Source organism: Melospiza georgiana, chromosome Z (assembly GCF_028018845.1).
Source record: "Melospiza georgiana isolate bMelGeo1 chromosome Z, bMelGeo1.pri, whole genome shotgun sequence".
NCBI lineage: Eukaryota > Metazoa > Chordata > Aves > Passeriformes > Passerellidae > Melospiza > Melospiza georgiana.
Genome location: NC_080465.1, coordinates 75,142,166 through 75,161,894, shown reverse-complemented (window position 1 = coordinate 75,161,894; position 19,729 = coordinate 75,142,166). Strand labels below are relative to the sequence as shown.

At 53.0% G+C, this 19,729-nt stretch overlaps 1 protein-coding gene across 1 annotated transcript in view; it reads right to left on the bottom strand.

The window, feature by feature from the left end:
* The window catches only part of NOL6 (nucleolar protein 6), a 38,593-nt gene that overhangs the window by 7,797 nt on the left and 11,067 nt on the right, over positions 1–19,729 (bottom strand). Inside the window, exons 2-25 of the mRNA XM_058044580.1 lie at positions 18,591–18,833; positions 18,303–18,515; positions 16,928–17,044; positions 16,484–16,663; positions 15,720–15,888; positions 14,842–14,976; positions 14,539–14,702; positions 14,223–14,343; positions 13,842–13,900; positions 13,595–13,696; positions 12,949–13,064; positions 12,393–12,570; positions 11,869–11,991; positions 11,565–11,713; positions 10,753–10,828; positions 8,456–8,596; positions 8,061–8,172; positions 7,687–7,841; positions 7,295–7,458; positions 6,703–6,855; positions 5,446–5,543; positions 4,430–4,554; positions 4,177–4,266; positions 1,947–2,144 (exon numbers count right to left, since the gene is read on the bottom strand). Of these exons, the coding sequence (XP_057900563.1) occupies positions 1,947–2,144; positions 4,177–4,266; positions 4,430–4,554; positions 5,446–5,543; positions 6,703–6,855; positions 7,295–7,458; positions 7,687–7,841; positions 8,061–8,172; positions 8,456–8,596; positions 10,753–10,828; positions 11,565–11,713; positions 11,869–11,991; positions 12,393–12,570; positions 12,949–13,064; positions 13,595–13,696; positions 13,842–13,900; positions 14,223–14,343; positions 14,539–14,702; positions 14,842–14,976; positions 15,720–15,888; positions 16,484–16,663; positions 16,928–17,044; positions 18,303–18,515; positions 18,591–18,833 (3,381 nt within the window). The remainder of the gene's footprint in view (positions 1–1,946; positions 2,145–4,176; positions 4,267–4,429; positions 4,555–5,445; positions 5,544–6,702; positions 6,856–7,294; positions 7,459–7,686; positions 7,842–8,060; positions 8,173–8,455; positions 8,597–10,752; positions 10,829–11,564; positions 11,714–11,868; positions 11,992–12,392; positions 12,571–12,948; positions 13,065–13,594; positions 13,697–13,841; positions 13,901–14,222; positions 14,344–14,538; positions 14,703–14,841; positions 14,977–15,719; positions 15,889–16,483; positions 16,664–16,927; positions 17,045–18,302; positions 18,516–18,590; positions 18,834–19,729) is intronic.

The window sequence follows — 19,729 nt, the reverse complement described above, 5'->3', positions numbered from 1 at the left end:
AGAGACAGCTCTCCCAATCAGCTCATCCAGCATCCTCCAGTTTCTCTTCAAGCAAGCATTCTTCTTTCTTTCAGGCTTCCATGAGAGTTGCTCAGCCCTGACCCCTTCAGAGATACAGAGGCTCTGTACCCATGCATCTGCAGCACCTTGGTAGCTGCTGAAAAACTCAGTTCAGCAATAGAACCCACTTCCAGCATGAGGTAGAGAAGTATTTCACACTTTAAAAACTCCATTTTCTACCCACATCTGCACCTCTTGGCTGAGGTTTCCTGGCAGCAAGTCAAACATTCATCACTGAAAAGCAAGGGACAGGTCTTGATGTGACTCCTCAGACACCAGAAAGGAAAGTGAAAGAGCAAACAGTTCCAAATCTGCTTCCTTCTCCCTTTTAAAACCCTTGTGAAGGATGCTTCTCCCTTTCCCTCTTGCCCAAGAAATCTCCCAGTGCCCTCTAGAACATGTCTGCAGGACCTCGAGGTCCACCTTCCTTCTCAAAGGGAGGAGAGCACTGGGCACCTCCTCTCCCAAGTGTCCTTCCAGGTGAGGAAGCAGTGCTTTTTGCAAGGAAATTGTATCACAATTTGGTGGTCTTCCTCAGTTTTATGAAGCCTTTCACACATCCCTGTCTCTCACCACCCAAGACTATCCCAGGCTGCTGTGGGTGACAGGAGAACTAAGCTTACACCTTGGCAGACCTGGCAGCTCTGCTGAAGCCACAGCAGATTCCCATGGGCACAGGTTATCATGCACTGGGGCTGGAAAGCAACCTGGGGGATAACAGAGCTGTGCCCAGGATGAGAAAACCTTCAAAGAAACCCTTGCAGGTTTTCTTTGCCCAACTCTTAAGGTACCTAATTAGAGGAAAGGAGAGCTTGAACTGAGAGGGCCCAGAATCTTCCAGCCTAAACTGGAGTTTCAATTCAGGCACCACTTTTTCAATGGTGACCAAACATTGAGGCAGGGAAGTAGGAAAACCCGATCTCTGGAGACAGACAGCATCCAGCAGGACTGGGCTCTGTGCAGCCTGCTCCAGCATGAAAGCTGGCTCTGTCCTGAGTGGGGAACAGGGCCAGAGACCCCCACAGGCCTCTTCCTGCCACAGCCAGCCTGGATTCCCCTGCTTACAGTTCTGACACTCCTCAGAGCACTCCTATCAGTAAGGGATGATGGCAAAGGCAGGCTCTGAGAAGAGGGCACCACAGCCCCACCTCTCTGCACAACCGACACTAACGTTTAACCCAGCTACCACTCCTGAAGGTGGGAAATGCCAAAGTGCCAGGTGCTGCACAACTGCAAAGCACAGGCTGTCCACATCCAGGGAGGATCACTGCTGTCATCCAGGACTTTGCACATCTCCCCAGCTTGACAAGGCTTTGGCTTGGCCTTATGGTGGAAAAGAACATGGTCTATGACTTTGGGTACTGATGTTCTCCATATTCCCACATTAGCAACTTCCTCTGTTATTATGCATGTGGCCAAACACAGAGAAACCACTCTGTAACCAATACTAATCTCCTCTGGCTCACACAACCACTGGCCTAACAGTAGAAAGCTTACTGGGACCATGTCATGGATACCCGTACTTCCCTCCAGAAATTGCATGTGGCTACTGCCCATCATGCACACCAAATGGTGGAAGAAGTCATGAAAAGTGAGTTAACTAACTGAAGACAAATGGTTTAAAGACACTTTTGTGCTGACTACTATCTTCTTCAGCAAAAGCTCCTGGTGGTTTCTATCTGAGCTCACCCTCACATCACAGCAGCACTCCCATTTCCATGCAGGAGGTGGTGTATTCACCAGGACTTCTGCTGGAGAAGCAATGCCCATCCCATGTAAATACCTAAAGATGTCACCAGCCATGTCCTGCACCATCAGCAATCCAAAGGCCAGAGGGGAGCTCCCCCTTGGGCGCCCCATCTGCCTCTCCAACAGGCCGTGCTTACCCTCAGCTCCTGGAGGTACAACTGCACAGGGTCATAATCCACCACAGGAAAGAGGATGTTCATGGCAGAGCTGTTCTTCACCACGCCACGGGAAACCGATTTCACCGGCCGGTCCACGCCCTCCAGGAGCCGGGGAATCTGGCTGGGATTCAGGTGGATCAGGACATCATAGAAGTCCAAAGGAGGGCGGAAGACCATCTGCAGGGAGAAACAAACAGTGCTAGTCAATACAGGACACAAGCAGGCAGGAGGGGTAAGAGAGGTTTCCCAAGTCCTTGTTTGCATTTTGTCTCCTTCTTCTTAGGAAGCAGTAAACCAAAGACAAATCTTTTGTGAGATTCATGCTACAAGTTTGCCACAGACCCCAGGAAGCCTACCTGAGTAAATGTCAGTGGGGTGGGCAACAGAGAGAGGGACAAAGAGGTGAGCTGAGATAGATAACTGCACTGCACATGGCACAGCCTCAGGATGAAGAGGGGAATCAAGAAGCCAACAGGAGCTGAACAAGACACAGGGGACAAAGGAGCTGTTTAATAATGGGCTGGTGCCATCTGTCCACCAGGACTTGTCCCAGAGGGCAACAGCATCTTCCATCAAACAGAGGGTGAGAGCAAAACCCCATTAATGGACGGGAGCAATCCCAGACACATAAATATTTGGAAAGGCTATTGGATACAGCTGTATTAAAATGGAAAAAACTTAAAACTACATGTATATTTTCAGATGGAACAAATGATGCAGAGACATGAACAGAGGCGTGGGACACTGCTCATCTTGGCACTGGAAGAAAACCCACTGCCTGGAACTGGTTTACAGCCAGGCCAGGGAGAACACACATGAAGAACATCAGTGACCAGCGCTGAGTCAGTCCCAGCTCTGCTCCACACAGACCTCCTGTCCCACCCAGAGATCAAGTCCATGGCTTCCTGTGTGTGCCCTGGGAGCTAACCCATGTGTGCATCTTCATGACAGCAGGCATGTCCCCATGGGACCCACATGCAAAGGCAAAAAAACCAGCTTGCAGCACTCTCTTAGATACAGGAGGCAACTGCAGAGGAGCCAACTCTTAAAGTAAACTGGAAAGGCTTTTCCCTCGTCCCTTCCCCAAGCTCTGCTCTCGAAACATGTTTATCCCTAAGGAACATCATAGGCTCCCATAGGGAGGACACTGGCATAATTCCATGGCAACGAGAAACATTCCCACTGCAATGGAAGGGAGGAAGGAGGAGTCCCAAGGAGGCTGAGTCAAGGTGTTGGGAGGCTGCTCTGGCCAGGTGACAGTTTGTTTTAGAAGCTAATCACCCTCAGCTCACAATGTGCCTCTTGAATTTCAGTCTAGGGCCAGCACTGTGACTGCAACACACTGGCCATGCCTCATTCCTTCACAGCCCTGTAACACACACTGCTGCTGCCTCAAGTACATCCTCACCTCATAACACTTCCAGTGCAAAATAAAGCAGAACAGAAAGCAGTATCAGTAAGTCCTTTTCATATTGCTTAAGCAGAAAAAAAAAATCCCACTGTATGTGCTGTTTCTGGTTTCGGTTTTCATTTGAGGTTTTCTGTCCCTAATGTGAATCTGTCACATCTAACCACTGCTTGGCTTCTTTAGTCTTTTGAGATTCAATCTCCTGGTTCACTACCTCATACATCAACAAACTACCCTTCAAAACACATGTATCTCCCTTCAAAGGGCAAATAAATATACATCTCTAAAGTCCATTGCATTAATGGATATTTTAGTTTACTTAAAGAATGAAATCGCTGAGAAACTGAAGAGGGTTAAACTCCATAGGGGCTTTACTCCTCCATTCAAACCAAAATAACATCCTCCTAAAGTGCCTGTCCTGCCAAAACCTCCAACACCCCAAGCTTGGTTAGAGTTGAGCACACAAGCCAGATTTCCACAACTATTCCAGAACAGTCTCCCAGAGGAACCATTGGATCATGTCATGGACACACAACTGGTTTGGCACAGGAATATTGTGGGTTTGCTCATGTCCCAAGAAAACTAGAGAATACAGTCACCCTGAGCTGCAGTGCAGAGCTGGGTCCCCCAGAAGCAGGGGGGCACAGAGGGACACCAGCCTCCCTCCTCCCATCCCTGCAGCTTTACATCCCAGGGCAACCCCATGGCCACAGCCTGAAACCTCCTAACACATCCCAGCAACCACCACCAAAGCCCAGTCCGCTCGGCCAGAGCCTGAAAACCCTTGTCCCCAGGGGTCACCTTCACATCCTGGTCACTGAGTGGGTCCATGAGCTGCTCCTCCAGGGCACGGAGAGACTCCGAGGCGAGCAGGACAAGGCGCTGCAGGATCTGGGCAGGGAGGGAAGTCAGAGGGTAAAACTTGGCAGTCTTGCATGTAACAGAGACATCCCTCCCTCACGGGGCTCTAGAGCTGGCTCCAGCACTAGGAGCAGAGAAGTGCCCCAAGCCAGCAGCACCAGAGGGAAGCAAGGGGACAAAGGGCCCAGGTCACCTGTGCCGAGGGGCGCTCCCGGGTCCACATGGAGCTCCACTGGTCCTTGGGGGTGGCCAGGAACATGACAGGGAGGCGAGAGCGTGATGCTACAAACTTGTTCTTGATCTCCGTGCAGTCAGAATCTGGAGAGGGCAGGCAGACAGGTGAGATGCTCTGCTTGCTCTGCTCCATCCACAGCCCTCTGATCTCCTCACCCACATCATAGCCAGGAAAAGGCAGCCCAACAGGATTTATCCTCTCCCATCCTCTGATCCTATATTCCATTTGAAACCAGAGCTCCTTCACCTCGGACTTGTGCCTCTCTCCCATCAGATGGACCTTTGCTCTGAACCCACTTAGGTGAGCTCAGGCAGGGTAGGTACTGAGACTGACACAAGCTGGAAATTCACATTATAAGCTAGTGACAGTTTGTGTTATCCAAAGAGTGTTCTACCTTTTGTCTTTTATTTCCCCTCAAGTGGGGAAAAGCTCCTTAGTTCATTAAAATAAGTTGGAGGGCACTTTGGAAAATATTAGTTTTCAAAACCCATTCTCTCACAGACACCTTTATTTTTTTTTATAAATCAGCTTTAAAGCTGGGGGTAACTATCTCCCCCATCCCATGACTTTGCAGAGCAAATACAATCCCATGGTCTCCTGAGGCTCCAGCCTGTACCCAAAAAACAATCAACAGACAAAACACTAGAGGGCAGGAACAGACTGCTTCAAAGACAACTCCACATCCAACACCACCCACGCTTGTCACAGATTTCAACAAGAAGACCAGAAGCAGCAGAGCATCATCATTGAGACCCATCTCTTTAGAGGCATGCAGGGAAGAAAAGGAAACCACACATGGCACAACCAAACCCATCCTGCAGGCAAGTGAAACATAACAGGGCAGGAGCAAGGGAGTGGAAAGCCTCCTTTTGATAGTGCAAGCTGTGATGTATCCAAGAGATGTGGAGCCAGGCACTGACCAAGGAGGGCCCAAGAATCTCATGGTGCAGCTCTCCTACCCACTGCCTGCTCACCTGTGAGGCCAGTGTTCAGGTTGACTATCAAAGGGTTGTTTTTCCAGTCAAAGGTTGCCAGCAAGTTGAGGAAGCGCAGGAACCCCACCTGTGGAGAGCTGCAGGCAGGACAAAACAGCTCAACATCAGCATTTGCTTCCCTGGCAGCAAGAAGGACTGCACTTGGGGTGACTTAGTGAAGGCCCAACCCACATGCAGCCCAACAAGGGGTATCTGTGATGGGAAAGGGAAGTTCAGAACAAATTTGAGACACTTCCCCTTCTCCAAATCTCCAGGCAAAGTCTTTTCACCCTTTTCCCTCATTCCTCAGGAAAAAGAAACCAGCAAAACGTGAATCACAGTGTCCCCCCAATCCCCTCCCAGCTGCCCACTCTTCTGATGCTCTTCCCACCCAGACTCCTGGGTCTGGAACAAGGAGGAGGTGGAAAGAGGGCTGCTCCCATCTCTGGTGCAGGCCTGAACACCAGCCAAGTTCCCAGAGAGCCTCTTCCCCTGTAACATGACACATGCACAAAGCCAGATAGCTGGGAAGATGGGAATTCTGTTATTTTAGGAGACAGGAAAGCATTCTAGGCATCAGACTGCTGTTCCTGCTACTTTGGGAAAGGAAACTGCACCCCAAGTACAGGGCAGAGTAACCTTTTGACTCCATACAGAAGAAAAACATTTCCTTTAACTTCATTTCACTTCCTCTGGGCCCCATAACATCTGTCTGCCAGCAGCCAGCATTTACCAACACACTGCTCCATTCAGATTTCAGGGCCCAACTCCTCATTCTTCCCTTGGAAGCCTTCGCCAGGAGGGAGGCTGGAGCTGCCATCACCACCCTGACATCCTTCCTAGGGAGCCCAGGAGCCCCAGCATGCTGGTAGCCACAAACAGAGCTCTCACCCTGCTTCTCCTGGCCACCACCCCCAGAACTAGGGGCCTCACCAGCCCTCCAGAAGGCACAAGACACCCTGCAGTTGCGCCACCAGCACCTAGAGGCCACAAGGACACTCACTCCCAGCCTTACCTGCTCTCCCCTTTTCTCTGCAGTGCACAGCATGGGGAAAGCCACAGCTCTCAGTGCTAAGCATCTCCATCTCCTCTGAAAATTCCCAACAGGACTTGGGACAGTATTGTGGCAGCACAGGGGCCTCATGCTCCCTGCTGTGAACCCTCCCAACACTTCCCACCTGAGCAGCATCCCACCCTTCCTCCATGGCATGTAATGAAAGGCACTAAATCCCCATGGGGCCAGCTCCTCATCCTCACCTGGGTGGTGTGAAGGGGGCTGGGTGGAGGAAGAGAAATGCCACAAGCAGGTCCACACACTCCTCAGAGATGCTGTCGCTCAGGAGCTGGGCGCTGATCCAGCGCTTGGCCAGCCGGGAAGTGCTGCCAAACACAGGGTGCTGCTGCTGGAGCCTGTGAGGAGGGACACATGCCACTGCTCAGCCCACACACCCCAGGACCCACACTGGCATTTGGTGAGAAAGAAGAAAGGGGCAAAAATCTGCAAGGAACACTTACACAGCATCACAAGCACAGAGACTTTCAGCAGATGCTGAGATGTTGGGGGAAGAAGGGAAAATGCTGTCTCATGCTCCCCTCTAAACATGCTGCATTTGTCTCCTCACACCAGTGACTACAGCGTGAGAAGTGGTGCCACTCACACCCACACCCCTCCCTTAATCCTTCCAAAGAGCCTCTCACAAGGCCAGGTGAAGGGCCACTTCCCAAAGCAAGCTCCTCTACCCAGGAGGGATCCAAGCTCCTCTACCCTCCAGGATCCAAGAGCACCTCCATGCTGGTTTCCAGCCATGTCCCACATTCTGACCTCTCAGGCACTTTCTGCCTCACTTACCCATGCAGTGAGCTGGTTAGATAGGGCAGATGCAACGTTTCCAGCTCCAGCTGCCGAGATTCCTCTGTGTCCTGGTACTTCAGCATTCCTTCTGGAGTGACCACTTCCTTCAGGATCAGGGGCTCCCGGTGGTAGGCTACTTGGAGACGGAACACGTAGCCATCCTGAGATGGGACACAAGGCAAAGTCAGGCTGGGTGGTGATGTAAGCAGCATGATGTGTGTTATGTTGCTCCTCAGGGATACAACAGCAGCATCCTGACATCAATGCAGTCTCATCACACTCCTTCCTAGGCCTACCATCCAAATATTGTTTTTGTCCAGTGGGATCACTGCCACAGCCCCCCATCTGAGTAAGATCAGGCCTGGGGAAGGTTCTGGGGACCCCCCTACCTTGTACACATCAGTGTGGGTGACTGCAGGTGTGCACACCAGCTGGTGCTGCTGCCGGAGGAGCTCAGCCAGCTGGAGGTGGAAAGCGGCCTTGATGCGCTTGATGGCTCCTTTGTCCTGTGGCCACTGGCCACTGCCTTCCATGTGGCAGATGACTGGGGGCAAAGGGAGAGCAGGAGGTCAGGGAATCCCACCCAGAAACAAGATGCTGGATAGGGGTGTCTGGAACTACAGGTGACAGCATAAGGGCAGGAGGAGACAGGGTTCTGCTCCTGCCTGTAGCACACCAACACAGCAATAACAGAGCCAGGATTGATGCTTGCCTCCACTTCCCTCCAACAGATCATCTCCCACTCACATGTCACCCCACTTACCCTTCAAAGGTGTTATGTAGGCTGGGCAGGGCTTCTCCTCCAAAGGAAGCAGAAAGTGCTTGCTTCTCTTATGGAAGGAATAAATTGGCTTCATAGGAATGGGAGGAAAGACCTGAAAGAGAACAGCCACCCAGCAACTGAGAACAGGGAGCAGAAACCTCTTGGCTATGTGTATCCCCTCACCCAAACCTCCCACACCAGCAAAGCCCTCCAGTACAGAGGGTTTGGTCAGCTTGTGCACAGCCAGCCCAAAGGATGGAACAGCAAAGAAGAGGCACCATATTGCCTAAGGGCTCTCAGGAGCCACAAAAGCAGAGAGTGGCTCATTCTCCTGGTCCTGCCTCACCCCAGCTCCCTGCAGCCCCCCAGCTGTGGCCCTGGCCCAGGACACTCACGTCTGTGTAGCGGAGGGCTGGATGCACACCCTGCACCGCCGTCACCGTCAGTGGCAGCTCCTTCAGGTTCCACAGCTTGCGGCTCAGGTCATCGTAGGAGCAGACAACGCTCACCATGGCCTCCTCACCCGTTCCCCCTGCCTGCGGACACACAGGGAGCCTCTCCAAGCACCTCTCCTGCTCCTGCACTCACCTCGCCTCCCTCATGGGCTGCCAACCAAGTTCCAGCACTGCCACCCCAGGGAGCAGCTTCTGGCAAGAGTGCTCAGCAAAATGGGGAGGTAAGAAAGAGAGCAAAGACAAGGGCAAGGCTGTCTGCAACTCTCCAGCAGCCCCAGAGGCAAATAAAATTTCTTTTGCAAGACACTAAGGCAGTACCAAGAGCTGTACTGCCAGCAGTCACTATAGCAAAGGAGAAGCCAAGAATGATCTGGGAATAAAGGGATCATACATTGGCAAGGTGAGAGCAGTGCTGCTGTCTCCCCAGCAGTTACCATGACTCCAACAGAGGCAGCAGTTAATAGAAAATTCCACTGACTACATCCTTAGCCAAGGCAGAGCGCTGGCAAATGGCAAAAGCAAAGACAGAAAACATTCGGGCATCACAGGAACCCTGTGGAGGGTAGCAGAGAAGCACCAGAAGGACAACTGGTGCTGCCCTTACTGCTTCCACCTCTCCAAGTAACAGCAGAGCAGCCTGATCTGTCACATTGGTGACACCAAACCACCCAGCTCAGAGGCAGCTGAGTCACACAAGGAGCCAACCTGCCTGGAGTTTTCCAACCTGGGTTCTCTGGCAGAGCAGCAGCACCCTCTGTGGGTGTGCCACGAACCACCAACCCCATCTTGATTCTGGCTGCACCCTTCCTCTGCCTTCATCCTGCACATCCTCACACTGCTGGCTCCCCAAGCTGCCTGCACACAAACAGCTGGAGGAGCAGGTACCCCTGCACCCACCACCCACTCAACAGCAACTTTCTCCTTTGTTCCTCAAGGACTGGCAACAGTGGAACCCCTAAGCACCACTCAGGCTCCAGGAAAATGCATCCCCTATTAGACTGGGGTGTATCAGCCCTGCTAACCCCAGATCAGTCTGAAGGGACACAGCACACAGACCCTCCTGCCTCACCACACAACAGCTGTGCAAACCAGCATCTCATCCCAAATCTGACACCCAGCTCTGCCCAGACCGCAATCGGTTCTGGCACAGGAGATCCTTTCCACCAAATGTGCACCACTTCTGAAAAAGTGGAAAGGAAACAATTTCTTCCTCCATCCAACAACCAGGTAAAGAGCTGGTTGTACTGATGTCTTTTTGGGACTACCTAAAAGCAGAGCCAGACAAAATCAAGGGAATAAAAAGGGCCTTCAGGCACATTTTCAGGCAGACAAAGCCCCCCTCAGGGGCTACACCCAAAAATAGTATGGATTTTCATACTTTCTTAAGTTTGGTTCATTTGCACATTAGGGGTTAATCTTCCAATTACAGCTTCAGGTAATGAAGACATTTACTCCAAGTTTGCTCCCTTTTGTTTACATTTCTCAGGGCCTGAGATAGTAAGGTATCCTTGATTCCCAGGCCTAGAGAGGAATTGTTTTGTCTACTAAAATGTGAAGACAGTAGCTAACACTCTATATGGGGTTTAGAGTTATACACTAAAGAAGTGCAGCATTACAAATATATGAAAAATATTAATACTAAAATCCTAAGGCATCAGTACAAAAAGACCAACAAAGTGTGCCAAAGTGCTCATGGCTCATCTCCAGACTTTAATTTCACAAGCTGAAAAGCAGAAGTTGTAAGGAGGGACATTTCCCAGCCTCTGAGATGCATCTTTTCTGTCTGAAAGTGCAGTTTTTTTTGTTTTGGCTGCACATTCAAATGGAGCACAATCTAGCCCTTTGCAATATGCCAGGAAAGATCCTTTCCCTGGGTTTGCCAGCTGGACCTAAGGGATGGCACCACAGAACTGCCTGGCCCATGTCCTAAAGGATGCAGCCAGACAAGCACTGTGGGACAGTAATATGTGCTCAGGCATGTGGACAGAGGGACAACAGCAGTGAGAATAGGACAGTAGGGTGCTTGCAGGGGGAAAATGAGGTCTGGGGGATGCTAAAGCAAGAGGAGTCAGCAGTTTTGCACTGGCTACCATGAAAGACTTGGCAGATCCTTACCCCTACTTCATTCTCTTGGGAAGCACCCAGGTGCTTCAGAGCCACTCAAATGACCTCCCTACAGCCCTTCCCTCACTGCATTTCCTGGAGAGAGCCCCAGCCCCACGGGGAAGCAATCATACCTCTTTCCCAGTCTTGATCACAGATTCCAGCAGGGCTCCTGTGTAGCAGATGGAGGACTCAGGAATATCTGCATGGCTATGTAGGAGAAGACAACAGAGCATCACAGCTACGACATGCCAGCCTATTGATCCTATTGACACTGCATGGGTCAGCCCAAGGATGAGCAATCCCCCTCTAAGGAAGATCCTGGTGAAAAGACAAATCTCTGTGCATTCCTCCCTGCCCAAGTAATCGACCCAAAGTGACCAGCACTTGTGCAACTTCACAGGATGCAAAGCCAAAGGCACCAATGTGCAGCCTTTGCTCACAAGACCCATCCTCAAGCCAGGACAAAGAGGCACAGGCAAACCCTCCTTTCTGTGCAAGAGGCCCTCACTTTTGGCAGATAAACTGCTGTATAAACTGCTGCAGAGGCATTCCAATGCCATAGAGAAGACACAATCTTGTGAACCACTACTAGGTCTCAGAGGATTTCACAAAAATGTCCTGCAAGGTCCAGACAGCTTCTCTTCCAGCTCTGAGGAGTATCCCAGTATCCCATCCACAAGGTAAGGGCAGGACCATGCTGCCTCCTTGCCCTTTGCACTACATCCAGCAGAGGCTACAGCACCAGGTGCCTGCCCTTCCCACCCACTTTTGGGAAGCAGCTCACAACATTAGGATAACTAAAATGATCTCAAATGATCTCAAAAATCTGAAACAACCCACAACACCCCAGAAAGCATGAAGCTGACAATGGGTCACCAGGGACAGGACACATGGCAGGAGTGACACATGGAGCGACCCACAGCTGCTGCTCAGTGCAACTTACAGCTTCAGCAGGTGCCTGATGATCTGCTCAGGAATGAGGCGCTTCTGGCAGGCAGTGCTGGCCTCCCACACCACAGCCTCACAGATGCTGCCATCCTGGAACCGACGCAGCTCTGACTTCTCTCCCCAGAATGTCCGGAACTCCAAGGCCTGTGGGGGAACATTGACCAAGCCAGCACAGGGACACGGGTCATTTCCAGGCCAGACAAAACCTTCCCAAGATTACCAGCCAGCCTCCCAGCTGTCTTCAACCACAGTACAGCACCAGCTTTGCTCTTACTCAGCACAAGCAGGGCTCCCCTCACCTCAGGGTGATCAGCCTGAGGGCCCTTCTCCAGCGTGCTGGCAGCAAACTCTGGGACAAAGAGGAGGCCAAACGTCAGGGGTCCCATATCCTTGTGTTTTGGGGGGTCAGCATCAATTGGCCACTGTGGGAAAATGAGGAACATGAGGCACAAGGAGAGATGAGGTTTCTGGAGCAGCAGCTGCTGGGATATTGGGGTGCTAGATGAACTTCCTGCTATGTCCTCCCAGGGGCCCAGACAAGCACAGACAGGGTAAGTCTCATCTAATAGGTCTCCCCAATTACAAGAAAAGCTGTCTTCATCCTTCCTCATTACTGGACCAGAGCTTGTGCCCAGACCAAGCAACACAGCTGCATCCCACAGCCCAGTGCAGGGCCTCAGGTTCCATATTCCCACCAAGGGAGACAAGCCTATCTCCTTCCCCAGTGAGCACAGATGCCCTCCCTATGCTCTGTAGTGCCATCAGAGACATGTGAAACCCTACAAGCTGCAAAGGGTGCAGTGTCATTGCCAAGCTGCCTTACCTCGGGGATCTGGGGCAGGGAGTGAGCCACAAGCTGTGCTCTCTGGGACAGACCCCGTGCCAGCAGCGAGACAACGAAGGGCAGGGCTGCAGCCACATAGTTCCCACCCCGATCCATCAGCTCATTCAGCAGCTCCATCTTCTTGCAGGTACCCTGCAGCTTGGAGACATGCTTCAGGCTAGAGAGAAGAAGAGAAGCTGGTCACCTACCTCTGCCACCAAATCCATTCTGAGAGAGGGCTATGTTAGAGGATGGATGAAATGGGGAACTGAGGGTCCTAGCCCACGATGGGTGCTGCAAGAATGCCCTCTGGCATCTCAGGAGATGCTGGTCATTGTTTCCAAGGCTTAAACATTGCTCCCCTCCTCTGGGAAGCTATCTAGACAGTAAAAGTGGAACAGCCCAGTACAAGGAGGCACCAGCGTCTATCTCAGAGCTTAGCAGAGCCACTTCCCACCAGGTAAGTTCAAATCTAACCTGGACCAAAGCCAGCAGCAGCTCACTTGTCTTTGAGCAGGCTGCCTCAGCACCACCCCACCAGCACAGTGAGACTCACTGGAAGATGTGGTCAAAGGTCCTGAGCATGGGCTTTGGGGTCATGAGCAGCACCTGAAAGCCATCCACCATCCGGTCATCCAGAATCTCCATGGAGCGCTTGGCCTCCAACTGGACCTGAGCAAGGAGGGAAGGCAGTGCAGGAGCATGAATGCAAAGGGAGAAGGAAAGCAAATCCCTCCAGCAGCGGGCACTTGTGCTCCCCCATCAACGAGGGCCAGCCCAGTTCCATGGTCAGCAGCACACCCTGATCCCAGTCTCTGTCCTTAGCATGAAGCCAAGTAACAAACTGCTCTCACTGCTGGCCAGTCTGTCCCTTCTTGATATCCCTGAATTAAGGTGATCCATTTTTTTTCTCTCCTACAGAACAGCTACATCTGCTAAAGAGCTGCTTGGCTTCACCCAAAGGTGCACACAAAGAGGGAAACAACTTTCCCACACCACTCGAGCAAGACTGGCAAGGCAGTACTACATTTAAGTCTCCAAATTCACTTCCAAGCTTCAAAATTGGAGATGTTAAAAGCTTAGGAAACCACAATGAATGCTGTCCCTTGGTCCTAGATCCTCCTCAAAGATACCTAACCATCCTCTGTGTGAGCTCACTCCTCAGACAGCACCTTAAGAAGCCACCACAACCTGCTTAGTACCTGGTGGTATTTGCTGGCAGTCATATCAGCACAGAGATTGACCAATCCAGAGGGATCCACAAAGACCACTTCAAATGCTTGGTGGAAATCATCCAGGACAGGCTGGAAAAGCAAACACAGTCCTTAGTGCTACAGCGTACCCCAAAACTGTTGCCATCTGCCGTCCCTGCAACAGGCACATCCTACCCCCAGGAGCAGTGGCAATGCAGACAGACTCAGGCACAAGACCCCTCAGAGGGCTGCTTACCAGGGAGGGATCAGCATCCTTGGCTAGACTGATCCCTGTCACACTCAGGTCAGTGGTAGCTGTGGACAGACAGGAAGGAACAAGTCACACCAGCATCCACACCTCTCCCCCTGGTGACAATGGCATGGTTACATGCCAATACCACCAAAGTCTAAAAACATCAATAGAGCTACAATACAATGCTGGCCTCCACCCTATGATGAGAATTACCCACTGCAAGCTGCACCATCCAGCCCTGCTCTGTTGACTCATCTCCTCCTGTCCATCCCACCTGCAGGGGCTCAGCACAAAAGAAAAGCCACAGTGGCCTCTCTGCCTCTTCCCCCACTATGTGCAGAGACAGCAACCTTTCCTGGTCCAGAGGGGCCCCTGCAAACTCACCCAGGAATTGCAGAGTGCTTCTCAAAACCTGGTAACCACTCATCATTTTCACAATCTTGCGCTTCATCAGCAGGTAGGCAACAAGCATGGAGACCAAGAAGCCACTGAAGCACCCCAAGCCCTGTGAAAACAGAGGTACCACATCCCCATGGCAGCACACAAATTAGGATGGAGCCCCCATGAAAACCTCAAAGCAAAGCCACAAGCCACCACCCCACCCACCAGGACCAAAGCACTACCCTTGTGCCACAGGAAGGAGAGCAGGTCAAAGGCAGGTTAGCCAGGTGAGCAGAGCCCACCTTGGCACAGAACATACCTTACTGAGCTGCCGCTGGTTCAGCCAAACTTTGAGGAGGGCCACGCCATCCTTCATGCCTGGGAAGTCCGTGGCTGCATTAGACAAGAAATGCAGGTGGGAGAGCATCACTGTGTCACAGAGGATGGAGTTGTTGTAGTGCGGGGTCGGGGGCTCAGTGGTTCCTGTGTGGAGAGATGACAGCATGCTGAACCCAAACACCAACCAAAAACCTGAAGGGCTGCAGTGAACCCACCCACAGGCACTGGGGGCAGCCTCTGCCTGAAACAAACAGCCTGATGTTCCCCCAGCCCCAGGCTGTACCTTCTTTGGGGGTGCTCTGCTCCATGAACCAGGCGGTCCGGACGTTGTTCTTGCTAGGGTAGAAGCGGCTGGGTTTGAAGAGATCCGAGGTGGGACAAGCATGGAGTCGGACAGTGACAACCTTCTCATCCTTGCCTGTAAGCACCCGAGGGGAGAGGTACAGGAGGAAGAAGTGTCAGAGATTAAACTGGGAAAACAAAGAGCATCCCCAGCCTGGGCAAAGGCAAAACCTCCTTCCCAGCAAAGTTCCACAGCTGTGGAAATCATGTCAGAGCAGAGAGTGACCACAACCCAGAGCCAGTGATGACTTTGAGGTCACACATCTCATGCCCCAGCCTCAATCTCCTCCCCACTGCCCAGCCTGGCAGGCTCACCTGCCCTGGCCTTGCCATGCCACATCTGTCCCAGACCCCAACCCACTATCTCCTGAGGACTGTGGGAACAAGCAGCACTTAGCAGCCCATGCATCCCATGTCATCTCATTAGGGAAGAGACAAACTGCACACAGGTTCCTGGGGAAGGCAGGAGAACAATGGGGAACAGGGCTGGGGAGAGCAGGAAGGAAGGGAAGTGCTAGATACAGGTATGTTTTGTAGGGTTTACTTTTTTACCCCCTGAAGTACCCACAGGATATGCCAGCCAGTGAGGCCAAGGCTGGAGAGCCCAGCCAAGCACAGGGGAGAGACCCTGAGGACTAGACTCTGTGTGAAGAGAGAAAACAGCTGAGAAGCACCCAAAATTTAGCACCAATTGTGATGGCACCCTAAGACCTATCCCTCTCCAAAGGGGCATTAAATGGTATCATACCACCACCAGCACCCTCCACCCAACACCTGTACCCAGTCACACCCCACACCAGAGCAAGGCTCAAGTGCCACCTTGAGGCCTCAGGAGCAAGATGGGCTTCAGATGGTTGCTGTTCATGTAGGCAAACTTCACACTGCCAAAGAGCTTCTCCTTGGACAAATGCTGGGCAATGCAGGACAGGTACAGGGCTCTCTTCCGGTGGTAGCGCTGATTCAGGTTATCTTTGTCCTGAAAGATTTCCTGGGAAAAGAGGGACAGGACAATGTCACCTCACCTGCCTGCCAAGTTCGGTTCAGCCCAAGGCACTCCTGCACCCACAGCTCCCCCTGGCCCCACAGACAGCCCTGTCTCAGCCCCAAGGAGCTCCAAGCTGGTCAGGAGCTTGATACTGGCTCACCGAGCTCCAGGACTGCAGGAGACAAGAGCAGTCATGCAGCCAGACAGGGTGTGCTTGGTCTCAAGCTTTTCTTGCAATCAAGTCTGGGCAGCAAGAGGAGGTTACCAGGCTCCAAACATCTCCCTCCCTTTAACAGTCTTGGGAGCTGTGGTAGAAGTGCAATTGGGTACAAAAACAGACAGCATGCATCTCCCTGGCAATGTTCCATCCAGGCAGAGAGAAGGAAGATCCTCATGAGGAACTATGATCAAACAGCTGCTCTGATAGAGCAAGAGGCCAGCCCACACTCCCCAGCTCCTTGTGGAAGTCATCCTGCATATCCAGATGCTGCCACCTCACTGAGGAATGGAGGGGGCAGGGCAGGGGTTATGGAGGACAGGAGAGGACAGGGCTCTGGCAGGGCCCAAGCCATTTAGGAGGTGGCACGGCCAGACTCACCCGTGGCATGGTCACTGCAATGTCCACGTTGATCTCTGGCCTGACACAGGTGCCCAGCAGGTAACTGCCCACCACCTTCAGCTCGGCTGGGGGCACGAAGCGGAACCTTCCCTTGACGCTGAACGGCACCTGCAGGAACGGGACCTTCACACCCTCGGAGAGCCAGGCCTGGTCAGTGAGCTGGGAACAGACAGGACACACAAAGCACTCTGAGCACCAACAGCAGCACACGTGCAGGGACCAAGACCCCGCTCCCCACACAGCTGCACAGAATCTAAAGACAGTGTCCCTGCTTTTTCCTCGAAGAAAAAGCAAATTATTATTTTTTCAGCCCCTAAAGGAGACAGTCCATGAGTAGCTGTGCTTGCAGAGCAACAGCAGAGCCTGCTTCTGCTCCATCCAGGACAGGGGTGTTGCCACCTCTCCCATAACCCAGGAACATACTTCAGTTTCTGGGGTCTCTGGGATGGCGCTCAGCAGGCTGTTAATTTCATGGAGGAAGGCATCGATCTTCTTCTTCTTTTTGTCCTTCAATGTCACCTCCTTCAAAAGCTCCTCAATCTGTAGGGGGAAAGGGGACCATCAAAGGCATCTGTAACACTGGAAATGCTGCTTTTACCTTGTCCTCCAGCACCAACCATAAGCCTGCTGCAGAGGACAGCTGGTGAGTTGGAGGACACAATAAACTCTCCTTAAACCCTGCCTGATCGGTTCCTGCCATTTTCTGTGAGTGTTGGACTGCAATCATCTCCAGCCTAACCAAAAAAAACTCTGACGTAATTCACACAAGCACAGCTCTCAGGAAGGCAGTTTGAATGAACGAGAATCAGCTGCAGGAAACAATCACACAGATTCCCACCACAAACCAGGCCCTGGAGATCCTGCCACTGACAGCAGCAAGTAGCTAGGAGATCAAAGATGTTCCTCATAAAAATCACCAATGTTAGAACCACCTGAAGGATGGGATGCCATACATCCCATGCAAGCTCAAGGAGTGGGCCCATGAAAACCAACTAGACACCATGTGCAAGATGTTGAATCCAGCTTGGGGGATGAGCAGCCGTGCCCAGAAGGGCTTGGGGGTGCTGTGGGTGAGAGGCTGCACATGGCCCAGCCATGGCACTCCCAGCCCAGAGAGCCAAACGTGTCCTGGGCTGCACCCAGAGCCCCGTGGGCAGCAGGGCAGGGAGGGGATTCTGCCCCTCTGCTCTGCTCTGCTGAGACCCACCTGGAGCCCTGCATCCAGCCCTGGGCTCCCAGCACAGGAACCACAGGGACCTGCTGGAGCCAGCACAGAGGAGCCACCAAGGTGATCAGAGGGATGGAGCAGCTCTCCTATGAAGAAAGGCTGAAAGCATTGGGATTGTTCAGCCTGGAGAAAAGAAGTCTCTGAGGAAACTTATTGTGGCCTTACAGCACTTAAAAGGGCTACAAGAAGGCTGGAGAGGGACTTTTTATGAGAGCATACAGCTATAGGAAAAGGGGCAATGGCTTTGAACTCAAAGAGGGTAGGTTTAGATTTTAAAATTGGGACGAAATTCATCCCTGTGTGTTGGCACAGGTTGTTCAGACAAGCTGTGGATGCTGCATTTCTCAAAGTGTTCAAGGCCAGGTTGGACGGGGCTTTGAGCAACCCAGTGGTCTTGTGGAAAGTGACCCTGGGGAGGTTGAAACTAGATGATCTTTAAAGGCCCTTTCAACCCAAACTGCTCTATGATTCTATGGTCCAGCTGCCAGCTGATCTTCCCCTAACACAGCCCCAGCTCATCCCCGGCTCCGGGCTCCCCCCGCGGGGCAGTGCGCGGCCCCCCCGGCTGACCTGCAGGCGGAGCAGGCTGGAGTGGAACAGATCCTCCGTCTCCTTCAGCTGGGTCAGCTCCTCGCTGGTCGGCGGCCTGTAGAGCTCGGCGCGGCTCAGCTTGGCCGGCTGCGGGGCTGCGGCTGCCGGGGCAGCCCTCTTCCCCCGCCGCACCGCGCCCCCGGCGGCGGGCTCCGGGCCCTGCTCCGCCTCCTCCGCCGCCTCCGGAGAGCCCTGCGGGTAGAACACAGCACAGCATGGCTCGGCCCGGCCCGGCCCAGCCCAGCCCCGCGATCCCCCGGCCCGGACCCGCCGCCTCTCACCGCCATGGCCGCCGCCCACGTGCACCCCCGTCACCACGTGCGGCGCCGCGCGCCCCGCGGCCGCCGAGCGCCGCTTCCTATTGGCCGCGCACGGCGGCGCGGGGCTTCCCATTGGCCCCGCCGCCGATGCCCGCCCGCTGGGGGCGTGGCCGCAGCGCCGCGCTGCTTCCGCAGCGATGGCGGCGGCGCTGGCTGGCTCCGGGGGCCGCGGGTTTGCCGAAATCGCCGCCTTTCACCCCAAAACTGCGGCTCTCAGGGCACTGTGACGGACTTTCGCCTTCAGGCGGGCGAGCGCGGGGCCGCCTGCGCGCCGCAGATCCCGGTTGTAGTATCTGATGCTTTATCGGGGTGGATATCCTGGATGTGGCCTGCCGAGAGCCTGAGCCGGCCTGGCCTGGCCGGCCGGAGCGGGCGCCGGGAGCCAGGAAAACCCTTCTGGCCTGGAGGAGCGGGCACCGGGAGCCATCATCCTCCTGGCCAGCTTCCGCAGGGACTGGGAAGGACAGCAGGAGCCAGTGGCATCCTACGCGCAGAACACTGCAGTGGGAGGAATATCCCCTTTATATAAATGAGATATATAGGCCTTTACAAAAGCAGCTCTGTACACCGGCTCCGATCAGATTTGGGTTGTCAGGCCATTTAAAAGATCATGCCATGTGTGTCCCTGAATAGGAGGACACAGATGTTGGACCAGGTAATTTAAATTCTCTTTCCAGCTTTTTGGATAGCTACAGTCAGTTAATTCACTTCTCTTCACACTGCCATGACACAGGCCTGCTGTGTCTCCAGTGGGACAGTCCTTCTTCTCCAGAGAGGCTGCTCTGGGATAGCAGCCCTGGAGTCTGTCATCCCCATGCCAGGTCCAAATTCTCCCTGAACCTTGGCCACACTCAGTACCAATTTTTTCCTGCACTGTGGCAACACTACAAGCACAGTCTCTTCAAGGCAGATGTGTAGGCATGTTAAGACAGAGGGTAGGGGATCAGATATCCGTCCTGAAGGTAAACAAGGAGTTCAGAGAACTCAGTGAAGTTAGCTGAGGATCCCTAAGCAAGATCAGCCCACTGCTTGTAGGCTGTTGGGGGAAAAGGAGGAGCTTTAGGGTAAAAGCTAAGCTCTGTTGGA